General features: G+C 45.0%; 1 protein-coding gene across 2 annotated transcripts in view; it reads right to left on the bottom strand.

Annotated features, from left to right (window-relative positions):
- Positions 1-14,454, bottom strand: part of atp1b2a (ATPase Na+/K+ transporting subunit beta 2a) — a 121,788-nt gene extending 107,334 nt beyond the window's left edge. For both annotated transcript variants that reach the window (XM_065025100.1, XM_065025101.1), the window contains exon 1: positions 14,078-14,454. In XM_065025100.1, coding sequence (XP_064881172.1) covers positions 14,078-14,180 — 103 coding nt within the window. In that variant the 5' untranslated portion in view covers positions 14,181-14,454. The remainder of the gene's footprint in view (positions 1-14,077) is intronic.
- Between the last annotated feature and the right edge of the window lie 2,230 nt (positions 14,455-16,684).

The raw sequence follows: 16,684 nt of genomic DNA, 5'->3' as shown, positions 1-16,684 counted from the left end.
ATTTCACTGTGAGGTCTACACCTGTTGGTTAAGGGCTGGTCAGTCAGCATTTCACTGTGAGGTCTACACCTGTTGGTTAAGGGCTGGTCAGTCAGCATTTCACTGTGAGGTCTACACCTGTTGGTTAAGGGCTGGTCAGTCAGCATTTCACTGTGAGGTCTACACCTGTTGGTTAAGGGCTGGTCAGTCAGCATTTCACTGTGAGGTCTACACCTGTTGGTTAAGGGCTGGTCAGTCAGCATTTCACAGTGAGGTCTACACTGTTGGTTAAGGGCTTGTCAGTCAGCATTTCACAGTAAGGTCTACACTGTTGGTTAAGGGCTTGTCAGTCAGCATTTCACTGTGAGGTCTACACCTGTTGGTTAAGGGCTGGTCAGTCAGCATTTCACTGTGAGGTCTACACCTGTTGGTTAAGGGCTGGTCAGTCAGCATTTCACTGTGAGGTCTACACCTGTTGGTTAAGGGCTGGTCAGTCAGCATTTCACTGTGAGGTCTACACCTGTTGGTTAAGGGCTGGTCAGTCAGCATTTCACTGTGAGGTCTACACCTGTTGGTTAAGGGCTGGTCAGTCAGCATTTCACTGTGAGGTCTACACCTGTTGGTTAAGGGCTGGTCAGTCAGCGTTTCACTGTGAGGTCTACACCTGTTGGTTAAGGACTGGTCAGTCAGCGTTTCACTGTGAGGTCTACACCTGTTGGTTAAGGGCTGGTCAGTCAGCATTTCACTGTGAGGTCTACACCTGTTGGTTAAGGGCTGGTCAGTCAGCATTTCACTGTGAGGTCTACACCTGTTGGTTAAGGGCTGGTCAGTCAGCATTTCACTGTGAGGTCTACACCTGTTGGTTAAGGGCTGGTCAGTCAGCATTTCACTGTGAGGTCTACACCTGTTGGTTAAGGGCTGGTCAGTCAGCATTTCACTGTGAGGTCTACACCTGTTGGTTAAGGGCTGGTCAGTCAGCATTTCACTGTGAGGTCTACACCTGTTGGTTAAGGGCTGGTCAGTCAGCATTTCACTGTGAGGTCTACACCTGTTGGTTAAGGGCTGGTCAGTCAGCATTTCACTGTGAGGTCTACACCTGTTGGTTAAGGGCTGGTCAGTCAGCATTTCACTGTGAGGTCTACACCTGTTGGTTAAGGGCTGGTCAGTCAGCATTTCACAGTAAGGTCTACACTGTTGGTTAAGGGCTTGTCAGTCAGCATTTCACTGTGAGGTCTACACCTGTTGGTTAAGGGCTGGTTCAGTCAGCATTTCACTGTGAGGTCTACACCTGTTGGTTAAGGGCTGGTCAGTCAGCATTTCACTGTGAGGTCTACACCTGTTGGTTAAGGGCTGGTCAGTCAGCATTTCACTGTGAGGTCTACACCTGTTGGTTAAGGGCTGGTCAGTCAGCATTTCACTGTGAGGTCTACACCTGTTGGTTAAGGGCTGGTCAGTCAGCATTTCACTGTGAGGTCTACACCTGTTGGTTAAGGGCTGGTCAGTCAGCATTTCACTGTGAGGTCTACACCTGTTGCTTAAGGGCTGGTCAGTCAGCGTTTCACTGTGAGGTCTACACCTGTTGGTTAAGGACTGGTCAGTCAGCGTTTCACTGTGAGGTCTACACCTGTTGGTTAAGGGCTGGTCAGTCAGCGTTTCACTGTGAGGTCTACACCTGTTGGTTAAGGGCTGGTCAGTCAGCGTTTCACTGTGAGGTCTACACCTGTTGGTTAAGGGCTGGTCAGTCAGCGTTTCACTGTGAGGTCTACACCTGTTGGTTAAGGGCTGGTCAGTCAGCATTTCACTGTGAGGTCTACACCTGTTGGTTAAGGGCTGGTCAGTCAGCATTTCACTGTGAGGTCTACACCTGTTGGTTAAGGGCTGGTCAGTCAGCATTTCACTGTGAGGTCTACACCTGTTGGTTAAGGGCTGGTCAGTCAGCATTTCACTGTGAGGTCTACACCTGTTGGTTAAGGGCTGGTCAGTCAGCATTTCACTGTGAGGTCTACACCTGTTGGTTAAGGGCTGGTCAGTCAGCATTTCACTGTGAGGTCTACACCTGCTGGTTAAGGGCTGGTCAGTCAGCATTTCACTGTGAGGTCTACACCTGTTGGTTAAGGGCTGGTCAGTCAGCATTTCACTGTGAGGTCTACACCTGTTGGTTAAGGGCTGGTCAGTCAGCATTTCACTGTGAGGTCTACACCTGTTGGTTAAGGGCTGGTCAGTCAGCATTTCACTGTGAGGTCTACACCTGTTGGTTAAGGGCTGGTCAGTCAGCATTTCACTGTGAGGTCTACACCTGTTGCTTAAGGGCTGGTCAGTCAGCATTTCACTGTGAGGTCTACACCTGTTGGTTAAGGGCTGGTCAGTCAGCATTTCACTGTGAGGTCTACACCTGTTGGTTAAGGGCTGGTCAGTCAGCATTTCACTGTGAGGTCTACACCTGTTGGTTAAGGGCTGGTCAGTCAGCATTTCACTGTGAGGTCTACACCTGTTGGTTAAGGGCTGGTCAGTCAGCATTTCACTGTGAGGTCTACACCTGTTGGTTAAGGGCTGGTCAGTCAGCATTTCACTGTGAGGTCTACACCTGTTGGTTAAGGGCTGGTCAGTCAGCGTTTCACTGTGAGGTCTACACCTGTTGGTTAAGGACTGGTCAGTCAGCGTTTCACTGTGAGGTCTACACCTGTTGGTTAAGGGCTGGTCAGTCAGCATTTCACTGTGAGGTCTACACCTGTTGGTTAAGGGCTGGTCAGTCAGCATTTCACTGTGAGGTCTACACCTGTTAGTTAAGGGCTGGTCAGTCAGCATTTCACTGTGAGGTCTACACCTGTTGGTTAAGGGCTGGTCAGTCAGCATTTCACTGTGAGGTCTACACCTGTTGGTTAAGGGCTGGTCAGTCAGCATTTCACTGTGAGGTCTACACCTGTTGGTTAAGGGCTGGTCAGTCAGCATTTCACTGTGAGGTCTACACCTGTTGGTTAAGGGCTGGTCAGTCAGCATTTCACTGTGAGGTCTACACCTGTTGGTTAAGGGCTGGTCAGTCAGCATTTCACTGTGAGGTCTACACCTGTTGGTTAAGGGCTGGTCAGTCAGCATTTCACAGTAAGGTCTACACTGTTGGTTAAGGGCTTGTCAGTCAGCATTTCACTGTGAGGTCTACACCTGTTGGTTAAGGGCTGGTTCAGTCAGCATTTCACTGTGAGGTCTACACCTGTTGGTTAAGGGCTGGTCAGTCAGCATTTCACTGTGAGGTCTACACCTGTTGGTTAAGGGCTGGTCAGTCAGCATTTCACTGTGAGGTCTACACCTGTTGGTTAAGGGCTGGTCAGTCAGCATTTCACTGTGAGGTCTACACCTGTTGGTTAAGGGCTGGTCAGTCAGCATTTCACTGTGAGGTCTACACCTGTTGCTTAAGGGCTGGTCAGTCAGCGTTTCACTGTGAGGTCTACACCTGTTGGTTAAGGACTGGTCAGTCAGCGTTTCACTGTGAGGTCTACACCTGTTGGTTAAGGGCTGGTCAGTCAGCGTTTCACTGTGAGGTCTACACCTGTTGGTTAAGGGCTGGTCAGTCAGCGTTTCACTGTGAGGTCTACACCTGTTGGTTAAGGGCTGGTCAGTCAGCGTTTCACTGTGAGGTCTACACCTGTTGGTTAAGGGCTGGTCAGTCAGCATTTCACTGTGAGGTCTACACCTGTTGGTTAAGGGCTGGTCAGTCAGCATTTCACTGTGAGGTCTACACCTGTTGGTTAAGGGCTGGTCAGTCAGCATTTCACTGTGAGGTCTACACCTGTTGGTTAAGGGCTGGTCAGTCAGCATTTCACTGTGAGGTCTACACCTGTTGGTTAAGGGCTGGTCAGTCAGCATTTCACTGTGAGGTCTACACCTGTTGGTTAAGGGCTGGTCAGTCAGCATTTCACTGTGAGGTCTACACCTGTTGGTTAAGGGCTGGTCAGTCAGCATTTCACTGTGAGGTCTACACCTGTTGGTTAAGGGCTGGTCAGTCAGCATTTCACTGTGAGGTCTACACCTGTTGGTTAAGGGCTGGTCAGTCAGCATTTCACTGTGAGGTCTACACCTGTTGGTTAAGGGCTGGTCAGTCAGCATTTCACAGTAAGGTCTACACTGTTGGTTAAGGGCTTGTCAGTCAGCATTTCACTGTGAGGTCTACACCTGTTGGTTAAGGGCTGGTTCAGTCAGCATTTCACTGTGAGGTCTACACCTGTTGGTTAAGGGCTGGTCAGTCAGCATTTCACTGTGAGGTCTACACCTGTTGGTTAAGGGCTGGTCAGTCAGCATTTCACTGTGAGGTCTACACCTGTTGGTTAAGGGCTGGTCAGTCAGCATTTCACTGTGAGGTCTACACCTGTTGGTTAAGGGCTGGTCAGTCAGCATTTCACTGTGAGGTCTACACCTGTTGCTTAAGGGCTGGTCAGTCAGCGTTTCACTGTGAGGTCTACACCTGTTGGTTAAGGACTGGTCAGTCAGCGTTTCACTGTGAGGTCTACACCTGTTGGTTAAGGGCTGGTCAGTCAGCGTTTCACTGTGAGGTCTACACCTGTTGGTTAAGGGCTGGTCAGTCAGCGTTTCACTGTGAGGTCTACACCTGTTGGTTAAGGGCTGGTCAGTCAGCGTTTCACTGTGAGGTCTACACCTGTTGGTTAAGGGCTGGTCAGTCAGCATTTCACTGTGAGGTCTACACCTGTTGGTTAAGGGCTGGTCAGTCAGCATTTCACTGTGAGTTCTACACCTGTTGGTTAAGGGCTGGTCAGTCAGCATTTCACTGTGAGGTCTACACCTGTTGGTTAAGGGCTGGTCAGTCAGCATTTCACTGTGAGGTCTACACCTGTTGGTTAAGGGCTGGTCAGTCAGCATTTCACTGTGAGGTCTACACCTGCTGGTTAAGGGCTGGTCAGTCAGCATTTCACTGTGAGGTCTACACCTGTTGGTTAAGGGCTGGTCAGTCAGCATTTCACTGTGAGGTCTACACCTGTTGGTTAAGGGCTGGTCAGTCAGCATTTCACTGTGAGGTCTACACCTGTTGGTTAAGGGCTGGTCAGTCAGCATTTCACTGTGAGGTCTACACCTGTTGGTTAAGGGCTGGTCAGTCAGCATTTCACTGTGAGGTCTACACCTGTTGCTTAAGGTCTGGTCAGTCAGCGTTTCACTGTGAGGTCTACACCTGTTGGTTAAGGGCTGGTCAGTCAGCGTTTCACTGTGAGGTCTACACCTGTTGGTTAAGGGCTGGTCAGTCAGCGTTTCACTGTGAGGTCTACACCTGTTGGTTAAGGGCTGGTCAGTCAGCGTTTCACTGTGAGGTCTACACCTGTTGGTTAAGGGCTGGTCAGTCAGCGTTTCACTGTGAGGTCTACACCTGTTGGTTAAGGGCTGGTCAGTCAGCGTTTCACTGTGAGGTCTACACCTGTTGGTTAAGGGCTGGTCAGTCAGCGTTTCACTGTGAGGTCTACACCTGTTGGTTAAGGGCTGGTCAGTCAGCATTTCACTGTGAGGTCTACACCTGTTGGTTAAGGGCTGGTCAGTCAGCATTTCACTGTGAGGTCTACACCTGTTGGTTAAGGGCTGGTCAGTCAGCATTTCACTGTGAGGTCTACACCTGTTGGTTAAGGGCTGGTCAGTCAGCATTTCACTGTGAGGTCTACACCTGCTGGTTAAGGGCTGGTCAGTCAGCATTTCACTGTGAGGTCTACACCTGTTGGTTAAGGGCTGGTCAGTCAGCATTTCACTGTGAGGTCTACACCTGTTGGTTAAGGGCTGGTCAGTCAGCATTTCACTGTGAGGTCTACACCTGTTGGTTAAGGGCTGGTCAGTCAGCATTTCACTGTGAGGTCTACACCTGTTGGTTAAGGGCTGGTCAGTCAGCATTTCACTGTGAGGTCTACACCTGTTGGTTAAGGGCGGGTCAGTCAGCATTTCACTGTGAGGTCTACACCTGTTGGTTAAGGGCTGGTCAGTCAGCATTTCACTGTGAGGTCTACACCTGTTGGTTAAGGGCTGGTCAGTCAGCATTTCACTGTGAGGTCTACACCTGTTGGTTAAGGGCTGGTTCAGTCAGCATTTCACTGTGAGGTCTACACCTGTTGGTTAAGGGCTGGTCAGTCAGCATTTCACTGTGAGGTCTACACCTGTTGGTTAAGGGCTGGTCAGTCAGCATTTCACTGTGAGGTCTACACCTGTTGGTTAAGGGCTGGTCAGTCAGCATTTCACTGTGAGGTCTACACCTGTTGGTTAAGGGCTGGTCAGTCAGCGTTTCACTGTGAGGTCTACACCTGTTGCTTAAGGGCTGGTCAGTCAGCGTTTCACTGTGAGGTCTACACCTGTTGGTTAAGGACTGGTCAGTCAGCGTTTCACTGTGAGGTCTACACCTGTTGGTTAAGGGCTGGTCAGTCAGCGTTTCACTGTGAGGTCTACACCTGTTGGTTAAGGGCTGGTCAGTCAGCGTTTCACTGTGAGGTCTACACCTGTTGGTTAAGGGCTGGTCAGTCAGCGTTTCACTGTGAGGTCTACACCTGTTGGTTAAGGGCTGGTCAGTCAGCGTTTCACTGTGAGGTCTACACCTGTTGGTTAAGGGCTGGTCAGTCAGCGTTTCACTGTGAGGTCTACACCTGTTGGTTAAGGGCTGGTCAGTCAGCATTTCACTGTGAGGTCTACACCTGTTGGTTAAGGGCTGGTCAGTCAGCATTTCACTGTGAGGTCTACACCTGTTGGTTAAGGGCTGGTCAGTCAGCGTTTCACTGTGAGGTCTACACCTGCTGGTTAAGGGCTGGTCAGTCAGCATTTCACTGTGAGGTCTACACCTGTTGGTTAAGGGCTGGTCAGTCAGCATTTCACTGTGAGGTCTACACCTGTTGGTTAAGGGCTGGTCAGTCAGCATTTCACTGTGAGGTCTACACCTGTTGGTTAAGGGCTGGTCAGTCAGCATTTCACTGTGAGGTCTACACCTGTTGGTTAAGGGCTGGTCAGTCAGCATTTCACTGTGAGGTCTACACCTGTTGGTTAAGGGCGGGTCAGTCAGCATTTCACTGTGAGGTCTACACCTGTTGGTTAAGGGCTGGTCAGTCAGCATTTCACTGTGAGGTCTACACCTGTTGGTTAAGGGCTGGTCAGTCAGCATTTCACTGTGAGGTCTACACCTGTTGGTTAAGGGCTGGTCAGTCAGCATTTCACTGTGAGGTCTACACCTGTTGGTTAAGGGCTGGTCAGTCAGCATTTCACTGTGAGGTCTACACCTGTTGGTTAAGGGCTGGTCAGTCAGCATTTCACTGTGAGGTCTACACCTGCTGGTTAAGGGCTGGTCAGTCAGCATTTCACTGTGAGGTCTACACCTGTTGGTTAAGGGCTGGTCAGTCAGCATTTCACTGTGAGGTCTACACCTGTTGGTTAAGGGCTGGTCAGTCAGCATTTCACTGTGAGGTCTACACCTGTTGGTTAAGGGCTGGTCAGTCAGCATTTCACTGTGAGGTCTACACCTGTTGGTTAAGGGCTGGTCAGTCAGCATTTCACTGTGAGGTCTACACCTGTTGGTTAAGGGCGGGTCAGTCAGCATTTCACTGTGAGGTCTACACCTGTTGGTTAAGGGCTGGTCAGTCAGCATTTCACTGTGAGGTCTACACCTGTTGGTTAAGGGCTGGTCAGTCAGCATTTCACTGTGAGGTCTACACCTGTTGGTTAAGGGCTGGTCAGTCAGCATTTCACAGTAAGGTCTACACTGTTGGTTAAGGGCTTGTCAGTCAGCATTTCACTGTGAGGTCTACACCTGTTGGTTAAGGGCTGGTTCAGTCAGCATTTCACTGTGAGGTCTACACCTGTTGGTTAAGGGCTGGTCAGTCAGCATTTCACTGTGAGGTCTACACCTGTTGGTTAAGGGCTGGTCAGTCAGCATTTCACTGTGAGGTCTACACCTGTTGGTTAAGGGCTGGTCAGTCAGCATTTCACTGTGAGGTCTACACCTGTTGGTTAAGGGCTGGTCAGTCAGTATTTCACTTGAGGTCTACACCTGTTGGTTAAGGGCTGGTCATTCAGCATTTCACTGTGAGGTCTACACCTGTTGGTTAAGGGCTGGTCAGTCAGCATTTCACTGTGAGGTCTACACCTGCTGGTTAAGGGCTGGTCAGTCAGCATTTCACTGTGAGGTCTACACCTGTTGGTTAAGGGCTGGTCAGTCAGCATTTCACTGTGAGGTCTACACCTGTTGGTTAAGGGCTGGTCAGTCAGTATTTCACTGTGAGGTCTACACCTGTTGGTTAATCATTTCACTGTGAGGATCATTCTGATCCTGTGTCCAGTACCTCTCCTGAATGCATTCTGATCCTGTGTCCAGTACCTCTCCTGAATGCATTCTGATCCTGTGTCCAGTACCTCTCCTGAATGCATTCTGATCCTGTGTCCAGTACCTCTCCTGAATGCATTCTGATCCTGTGTCCAGTACCTCTCCTGAATGCATTCTGATCCTGTGTCCAGTACCTCTCCTGAATGCATTCTGATCCTGTGTCCAGTACCTCTCCTGAATGCATTCTGATCCTGTGTCCAGTACCTCTCCTGAATGCATTCTGATCCTGTGTCCAGTACCTCTCCTGAATGCTGATTAATAATTTCAGATGGTTTATTTAGAATGCTGCTTTCTGTTTGCTCTCTCATCCTCTCCTCCCTCTCATCCTCCCTCCCTCTCATCCTCCCTCCCTCTCATCCTCCCTCTCTCTCATCCTCCCTCCTTCTCATCCTCCCTCTCATCTTCCCTCTCATCCTCCCTCCATCTCATCCTCTCCTCCCTCTCACCCTACCTCCCTCTCATCCTCCCTGCCTCTCATCCTCTCCTCCCTCTCATCCTCCCTCCCTCTCATCCTCTCCTCCCTCTCATCCGCCATCCCTCTCATCCTCCCTCCCTCTCGCCCTCCTCTTTAGAATAAAGATTATACATGGATTATACACAGTCATACCAAGAACAACCCTCACGCAAGGGTGTGTGTGTTTGTAGAGAACAGAACAGATACTGGATTGTATTCTGTGTTCTGTATTCTATTTTCTGTGTTCTATGTTCTATATTTTGTGTTCTGTGTTCTCGATTATGAGTTATGTGTTCTGTTCTGTGTTCTACGTTCTATATTCTGAGTTCTATGTTCTGTGTTCAATGTTCTATATTCTGAGTTCTATATTCTGAGTTCTATGTTCTATATTCTGAGTTCTATGTTCTGTGTTCTATATTCTGAGTTCTATGTTCTATATTCTGAGTTCTATGTTCTGTGTTCTATGTTCTATATTCTGAGTTCTATGTTCTGTGTTCTATGTTCTGTGTTCTATATTCTGAGTTCTATGTTCTGTGTTCTATGTTCTATATTTTGTGTTCTGTGTTCTAGATTCTGAGTTCTGTGTTATGTTCTATGTTCTGAGTTCTATATTCTGAGTTCTATATTATGTGTTCTATGTTTTGTGTTCTATATTCCGTCCAGCAGCAGACGCTCAGCAGCCAGATTAAACAGACGAATCAAATTCTACTTTAATCCAGATTAGACTAGTCATCACATACCCTCTCTCTCTCTCTCTCTCTCTCTGTCCTCATTCTCCCTCTCTCTCTCTGTCCTTTCTCTCTACCCCCCTCTATCTCTCTCCCCCCACTCTCTCTGTCCTTTCTCTCTACCCCCTCTCTCTCTGTCCTCTATCTCTCTCTCTCTCTCCTTTCTTTCTACCCCCTCTCTCTCTGTCCTCTTTCTCTCTCCCCCTCTCTCTCTGTCCTTTCTACCCCCTCTCTCTGTCCTCTATCTCTCTCTCTGTCCTCTTTCTCTCTCCCCCTCTCTCTCTGTCCTTTCTTTCTACCCCCCCTCTCTCTCTCTGTCCTCTATCTCTCCTCTCCCCCCTCTGTAACCCTCCTCTAGTACAGATTGAGCAGAATGACAGCATCCTCATCAGATCAGCCTGTATGTGTGTGTGTCCCACCTGTGAGTGTGTGAGGAGCGTCCCTCAACTAGAGCTGTTACGGTGACCACCATACCGGCGGTTACGAGTCACGGTAATTAGGCTCTGGTAATCAAGCTCTGATGCTACTGATGGTCATTAGTAACCTACCAAACTTGCTAACTGCCTGGTACTCAGCACTCTATTGTCCCTCTAATCACTCTGACATCAATGCAGATATAGTGGCACATCTAATCAAACACTTGATGAGAGCAGATGAGCTCATGTTGCGCAACATTTCTATAGGCTATGCATAAGAAAACAGAGTGATGGCCTCTACTAAAAAGAGGAGGATCCCATCAGCTATCTATAGGCTATGCCTACTATATTTACTTCTCAACTTTGCTAATATTAAGCACATTGCTTCTCTTTACAACAGGAGTATAGCCTACCTGGCTGGCAGGAAAATGAACCATGGGGAAATAAACCTTCATTCACTATTTAAGTGCATAGGTGACATCTATTTCGCCCCTGTTTCGAAACTGGTGCATAATAATGGTCCATTCTCACCTCATCACACCTCATGTAGTCTAGCCCATAGTCCTATAAGGTTAGTATCACACCTCATGTAGTCTAGTCCATAGTCCTATAAGGTTAGTATCACACCTCATATAGTCTAGTCCATAGTCCTATAAGGTTAGTATCACACCTCATGTAGTCTAGTCCATAGTCCTATAAGGTTAGTATCACACCTCATGTAGTCTAGCCCATAGTCCTATAAGGTTAGTATCACACCTCATGTAGTCTAGTCCATAGTCCTATAAGGTTAGTATCACACCTCATGTAGTCTAGCCCATAGTCCAATAAGGTTAGTATCACACCTCATGTAGCCTAGTCCATAGTCCTATAAGGTTAGTATCACACCTCATGTAGTCTAGTCCATAGTCCTATAAGGTTAGTATCACACCTCATGTAGCCTAGCCCATAGTCCTATAAGGTTAGTATCACACCTCATGTAGCCTAGTCCATAGTCCTATATGTTTTAATATGGTTAGTATCACACCTCATGTAGTCTAGCCCATAGTCCTATATGGTTAGTATCACACCTCATGTAGCCTAGTCCATAGTCCTATAAGGTTAGTATCACACCTCATGTAGTCTAGTCCATAGTCCTATAAGGTTAGTATCACACCTCATGTAGTCTAGTCCATAGTCCTATAAGGTTAGTATCACACCTCATGTAGCCTAGTCCATAGTCCTATAAGGTTAGTATCACACCTCATGTAGTCTAGTCCATAGTCCTATAAGGTTAGTATCACACCTCATGTAGTCTAGCCCATAGTCCTATAAGGTTAGTATCACACCTCATGTAGCCTAGTCCATAGTCCTATAAGGTTAGTATCACACCTCATGTAGTCTAGCCCATAGTCCTATAAGGTTAGTATCACACCTCATGTAGTCTAGTCCATAGTCCTATAAGGTTAGTATCACACCTCATGTAGTCTAGTCCATAGTCCTATAAGGTTAGTATCACACCTCATGTAGTCTAGCCCATAGTCCTATAAGGTTAGTATCACACCTCATGTAGTCTAGTCCATAGTCCTATAAGGTTAGTATCACACCTCATGTAGTCTAGTCCATAGTCCTATAAGGTTAGTATCACACCTCATGTAGTCTAGTCCATAGTCCTATAAGGTTAGTATCACACCTCATGTAGCCTAGCCCATAGTCCTATAAGGTTAGTATCACACCTCATGTAGTCTAGTCCATAGTCCTATAAGGTTAGTATCACACCTCATGTAGTCTAGCCCATAGTCCTATAAGGTTAGTATCACACCTCATGTAGTCTAGTCCATAGTCCTATAAGGTTAGTATCACACCTCATGTAGTCTAGTCCATAGTCCTATAAGGTTAGTATCACACCTCATGTAGCCTATAGTCCTATATGTTTGAATAAGTTTAGTATTAAATACGTATTTCTAATGAAGCACATTAATCCTCTTTACACTGGGTACAGAGCCTAACTACACAGGAGGAGCTTGAGTTTTCGGTTTGGGGAAGATCATTTTCACCATAAAATGCACCTTTATAATAAACCATGCAGAATCGCACTCACTTTTGAGAATTATGTTTTCCCACGAATTGATTGCATTTTGGAACATTTGCGCTTATAGTCTACTGCCGTGTGCGCATTGCTGCGCTCATAACGTGAACATTTGCGCGTATAGCCTACTGCCGTGTGCGCATTGCTGCGCTCATAACGTGAACATTTGCGCTTATAGCCTACTGCCGTGTGCGCATTGCTGCGCTCATAACGTGAACATTTGCGCGTATAGCCTACTGCCGTGTGCCCATTGCTGCGCTCATAACGTGAACATTTGCGCTTATAGTCTACTGCCGTGTGCGCATTGCTGCGCTCATAACGTGAACATTTGCGCTTATAGTCTACTGCCGTGTGCGCACTGTTGCGCTCATAACGTGAACATTTGCGCTTATAGTCTACTGCTGCGCTCATAACGTGAAGAAATAGCCTAATAGTATGTTCACATTTTAAGCTAAAAGTTCTGCTATTACCTCATTGCTTGTAAACGTGTTTTTGATGCAAGTGGTTGTATTAATTGTGGATCTATCGTATCCCACAACTGTCCCAGAGTATGTTCGTAAAATGTATTTCTGGTACAGAAGGACAAGTTGACCAATAGAATAGGACGTAGATAGTAGACTGACATAGGCTAGTGTTTCGTGCACCACCCTATGGGACTCCTGATCACGGCCGGTTGTGACACAGCCCGGGATCAAACCAGGGTCTGTCGTGACGCCTCTAGCACTGAGATGCCATAACATAAGGACAACTCAAGAGTATGCTATTCTGTTCTTCTGAAATAGACCACATTTTCTTCATATCATGTTTCTTTAGACCGGTCTAAAATAAATAATGGATTTATCGTGATGGTCTAGGCTATATTACATGGATTTATTGTGATGGTGTAGGTAGACTATATTACATGGATTTATTGTGATGGTGTAGACTATATGACATGGATTTATTGTGATGGTGTAGACTATATTACATGGATTTATTGTGATGGTGTAGACTATATTACATGGATTTATTGTGATGGTGTAGGTAGACTATATTACATGGATTTATCGTGATGGTGTAGACTATATTACATGGATTTATTGTGATGGTGTAGACTATATTACATGGATTTATTGTGATGGTGTAGGTAGACTATATTACATGGATTTATCGTGATGGTCTAGGCTATATTACATGGATTTATTGTGATGGTGTAGACTATATTACATGGATTTATTGTGATGGTGTAGGTAGACTATATTACATGGATTTATTGTGAAGGAGTAGACTATATTACATGGGTTTATTGTGATGGTGTAGGTAGACTATATTACATGGATTTATTGTGATGGTGTAGACTATATTACATGGATTTATTGTGATGGTGTAGGTAGACTATATTACATGGATTTATTGTGATGGTGTAGGTAGACTATATTACATGGATTTATTGTGATGGTGTAGACTATATTACATGGATTTATTGTGATGGTGTAGACTATATTACATGGATTTATTGTGATGGTGTAGACTATATTACATGGATTTATTGTGATGGTGTAGACTATATTACATGGATTTATTGTGATGGTGTAGACTATATTACATGGATTTATTGTGATGGTGTAGGTAGACTATATTACATGGATTTATTGTGATGGTGTAGATTATATTACATGGATTTATTGTGATGGTGTAGACTATATTACATGGATTTATTGTGATGGTGTAGGTAGACTATATTACATGGATTTATTGTGATGGTGTAGATTATATTACATGGATTTATTGTGATGGTGTAGACTATATCACATGGATGTATTGTGATGGTGTAGACTATATTACATGGATTTATTAGTCTTTTTTAAAACGTATACGTTCCAAAGGTCTTCATCAGTGGCTTGTAGGCTGTGTGGAAGATGCGAAAGGTGTTTATGTTCATTAACGGTCAATTACCATGAGACCGGCCACAGCCTTAAACACACATCATATAATGTCAGCCTACTGGACTGAAAGGAGGGGGGCTACTCGCATGAAGGATCACCGGACAGATTCAAACCATCTGAGAGCAGGAGAGAGAGAGAGAGGCAGAGAGAGAGAGAGAGACTGACTGACCCCAGCTGCTTGCGGTCCGGCCCAGGAACTCGTGTGTCCGAGGGTTCCAGAAGTATGGCTCCTTGATTCCGGTGTCCACGCGCTCATCTTCCTTGTTGTTCATGGTGCCCGTTGCGTATCGTGCGGCAGTTTGTACTCGGTGTCAACTAAAAATGAGGATTCTGGCTGTCTGGCGCGGTAAAAATGAGATGTCCCGATAATGACTGTTATCTGTCTGTCTAGTCCGGTAAAATGCGCGAGGTGTTTCAGAATAAATGCTAGGCTTTTCAAGCCACCGGTGATGACGACAGGTGCTATAGTCTATCGATAATCTACAGTCACAGACGATGCGAGACTGGCTGTTCTGTTCTACTGCGGCGCGACGATACTGCGGTAAAACGGGCTCGAGCCTGGATACATGTCCACGTCATAATCAGCCCCTGCTCTCCGCCTATAGGACACATCTATCCCATCTGGCCCCACCCCCACTACCCTCCATTATAACCTCAACAACCTGTGTGTGTGTGGACCTGAAATGATAAACAGAATGAATGTTTGGCCACAGAAGACAGACTGCATTTCAACGTGTGGATAGAGAGATGGAGAGAGAGAGATGGAGAGATGGAGAGAAAGATAGAGAGTGAGAGATGGAGAGAGAGATGAAAAGGTGGAGAGAGAATGAGAGAGAGAAAGATGGAGAGATGGAGATAGAGATGGAGAGAAAGATGGAGAGTGAGAGATGGGGAGAGAGAGATGGAGGGAGAGAGATGGAGAGAGATGGAGGGAGAGATGGAGAGAGAGGGAGATGGAGGGAGAGAGAGATGGAGAGAAAGATGGAGGGAGAGAGAGATGGAGAGAAAGATGGAGAGAGAGATGGAGAGAAAGATGGAGAGATGGAGAGAAAGATGGAGAGAGAGAGAAATGGAGAGATGGAGAGAGATTGAGAGAAAGAGAGATGGAGAGAAAGAGAAATGGAGAGAGATGGAGAGAGATAGAGAGATGGAGAGTGGAGTGTTTCAGAGGCCGCTGTATCTCCTGTTCTGGCTGCAGGCTACAAGCTTTGTACCAGAACACAAACGGTTATAGAGAGGCTGGAGGTGTCCAGTGGATTCTGTGGTCTGTGTGCTCCCTCTGGTGGATCCTGAGAGAGACTGCAGCACACCAGACTTGATAGATGGCAACACTACTAATACTACTGCAGCACCACAGATTCCAGGGGCCTCATTTTCACAGAGTACACAACACATTATGAACAGCTGCTCATTCCATGACGTAGACTGATCACCGTAGCCACAATTCCTGACATTTAATCCTAGTAAAAAATTCCCTGTCTTAGGTCAGTTAGGATCATCCCTTTATTTTAGGAATGTGAAATGTCAGAATAATAGTAGAGAATGATTTATTTCAGCTTTTATTTCTTTCATCACATTCCCAGTGGGTCAGAAGTTTACATACACTCAATTAGTATTTGGTAGCATTGCCTTTAAATAGTTTAACTTGGGTCAAATGTTTCGGGTAGCCTTCCACAAGCTTCCCACAATAAATTGGGTGAATTTTTACAAGGATTAAATGTCAGGAATTGTGAAAAACTGAGTTTAAATGTATTTGGCTAAGGTGTATGTAAACTTCCGACTTCAACTTTATTATTATACATAACTAGTGTTTAGGTCTACTACTATTATTATTATTATAAATAACTAGAGTTTAGGTCTACTACTATTATTATAAATAACTAGAGTTTAGGTCTACTACTATTATTATAAATAACTAGTGTTTAGGTCTACTACTATTATTATTATTATAAATAACTAGAGTTTAGGTCTACTACTATTATTATTATTATAAATAACTAGAGTTTAGGTCTACTACTATTATTATAAATAACTAGAGTTTAGGACTACTACTATTATTATAAATAACTAGAGTTTAGGTCTACTACTATTATTATTATAAATAACTAGAGTTTAGGTCTACTACTACTACTATTATTATAAATAACTAGAGTTTAGGACTACTACTATTATTATAAATAACTAGAGTTTAGGTCTACTATTATTATTATAAATAACTAGAGTTTAAGCTACTAATTATTATTCTAAATACCTAGAGTTTATGTCTACTATTATTATAAATAACTAGAGTTTAGGTCTACTATTATTATAAATAACTAGAGTTTAGGTCTACTATTATTATAAATAACTAGAGTTTAGGTCTACTATTATTATTATAAATAACTAGAGTTTAGGTCTACTATTATTATTATAAATAACTAGAGTTTAGGTCTACTATTATTATTATAAATAACTAGAGTTTAGGTCTACTATTATTATAAATAACTAGAGTTTAGGACTACTACTATTATTATTATAAATAACTAGAGTTTAGATCTACTACTATTATTATTATTATAAATAACTAGAGTTTAGGTCTACTACTATTATTATTATAAATAACTAGAGTTTAGGACTACTACTATTATTATAAATAACTAGAGTTTAGGTCTACTACTACTATTATTATAAATAACTAGAGTTTAGGTCTACTACTATTATTATTATAAATAACTAGAGTTTAGGTCTACTATTATTATAAATAACTAGAGTTTAGGTCTACTACTACTATTATTAT

This window comes from Oncorhynchus nerka, linkage group LG12, assembly GCF_034236695.1.
Source record: "Oncorhynchus nerka isolate Pitt River linkage group LG12, Oner_Uvic_2.0, whole genome shotgun sequence".
Classification (NCBI taxonomy): Eukaryota; Metazoa; Chordata; class Actinopteri; order Salmoniformes; family Salmonidae; genus Oncorhynchus; species Oncorhynchus nerka.
Note: the sequence above shows the minus strand (reverse complement) of the source record. Positions and strands in the feature narration are given on the sequence as shown.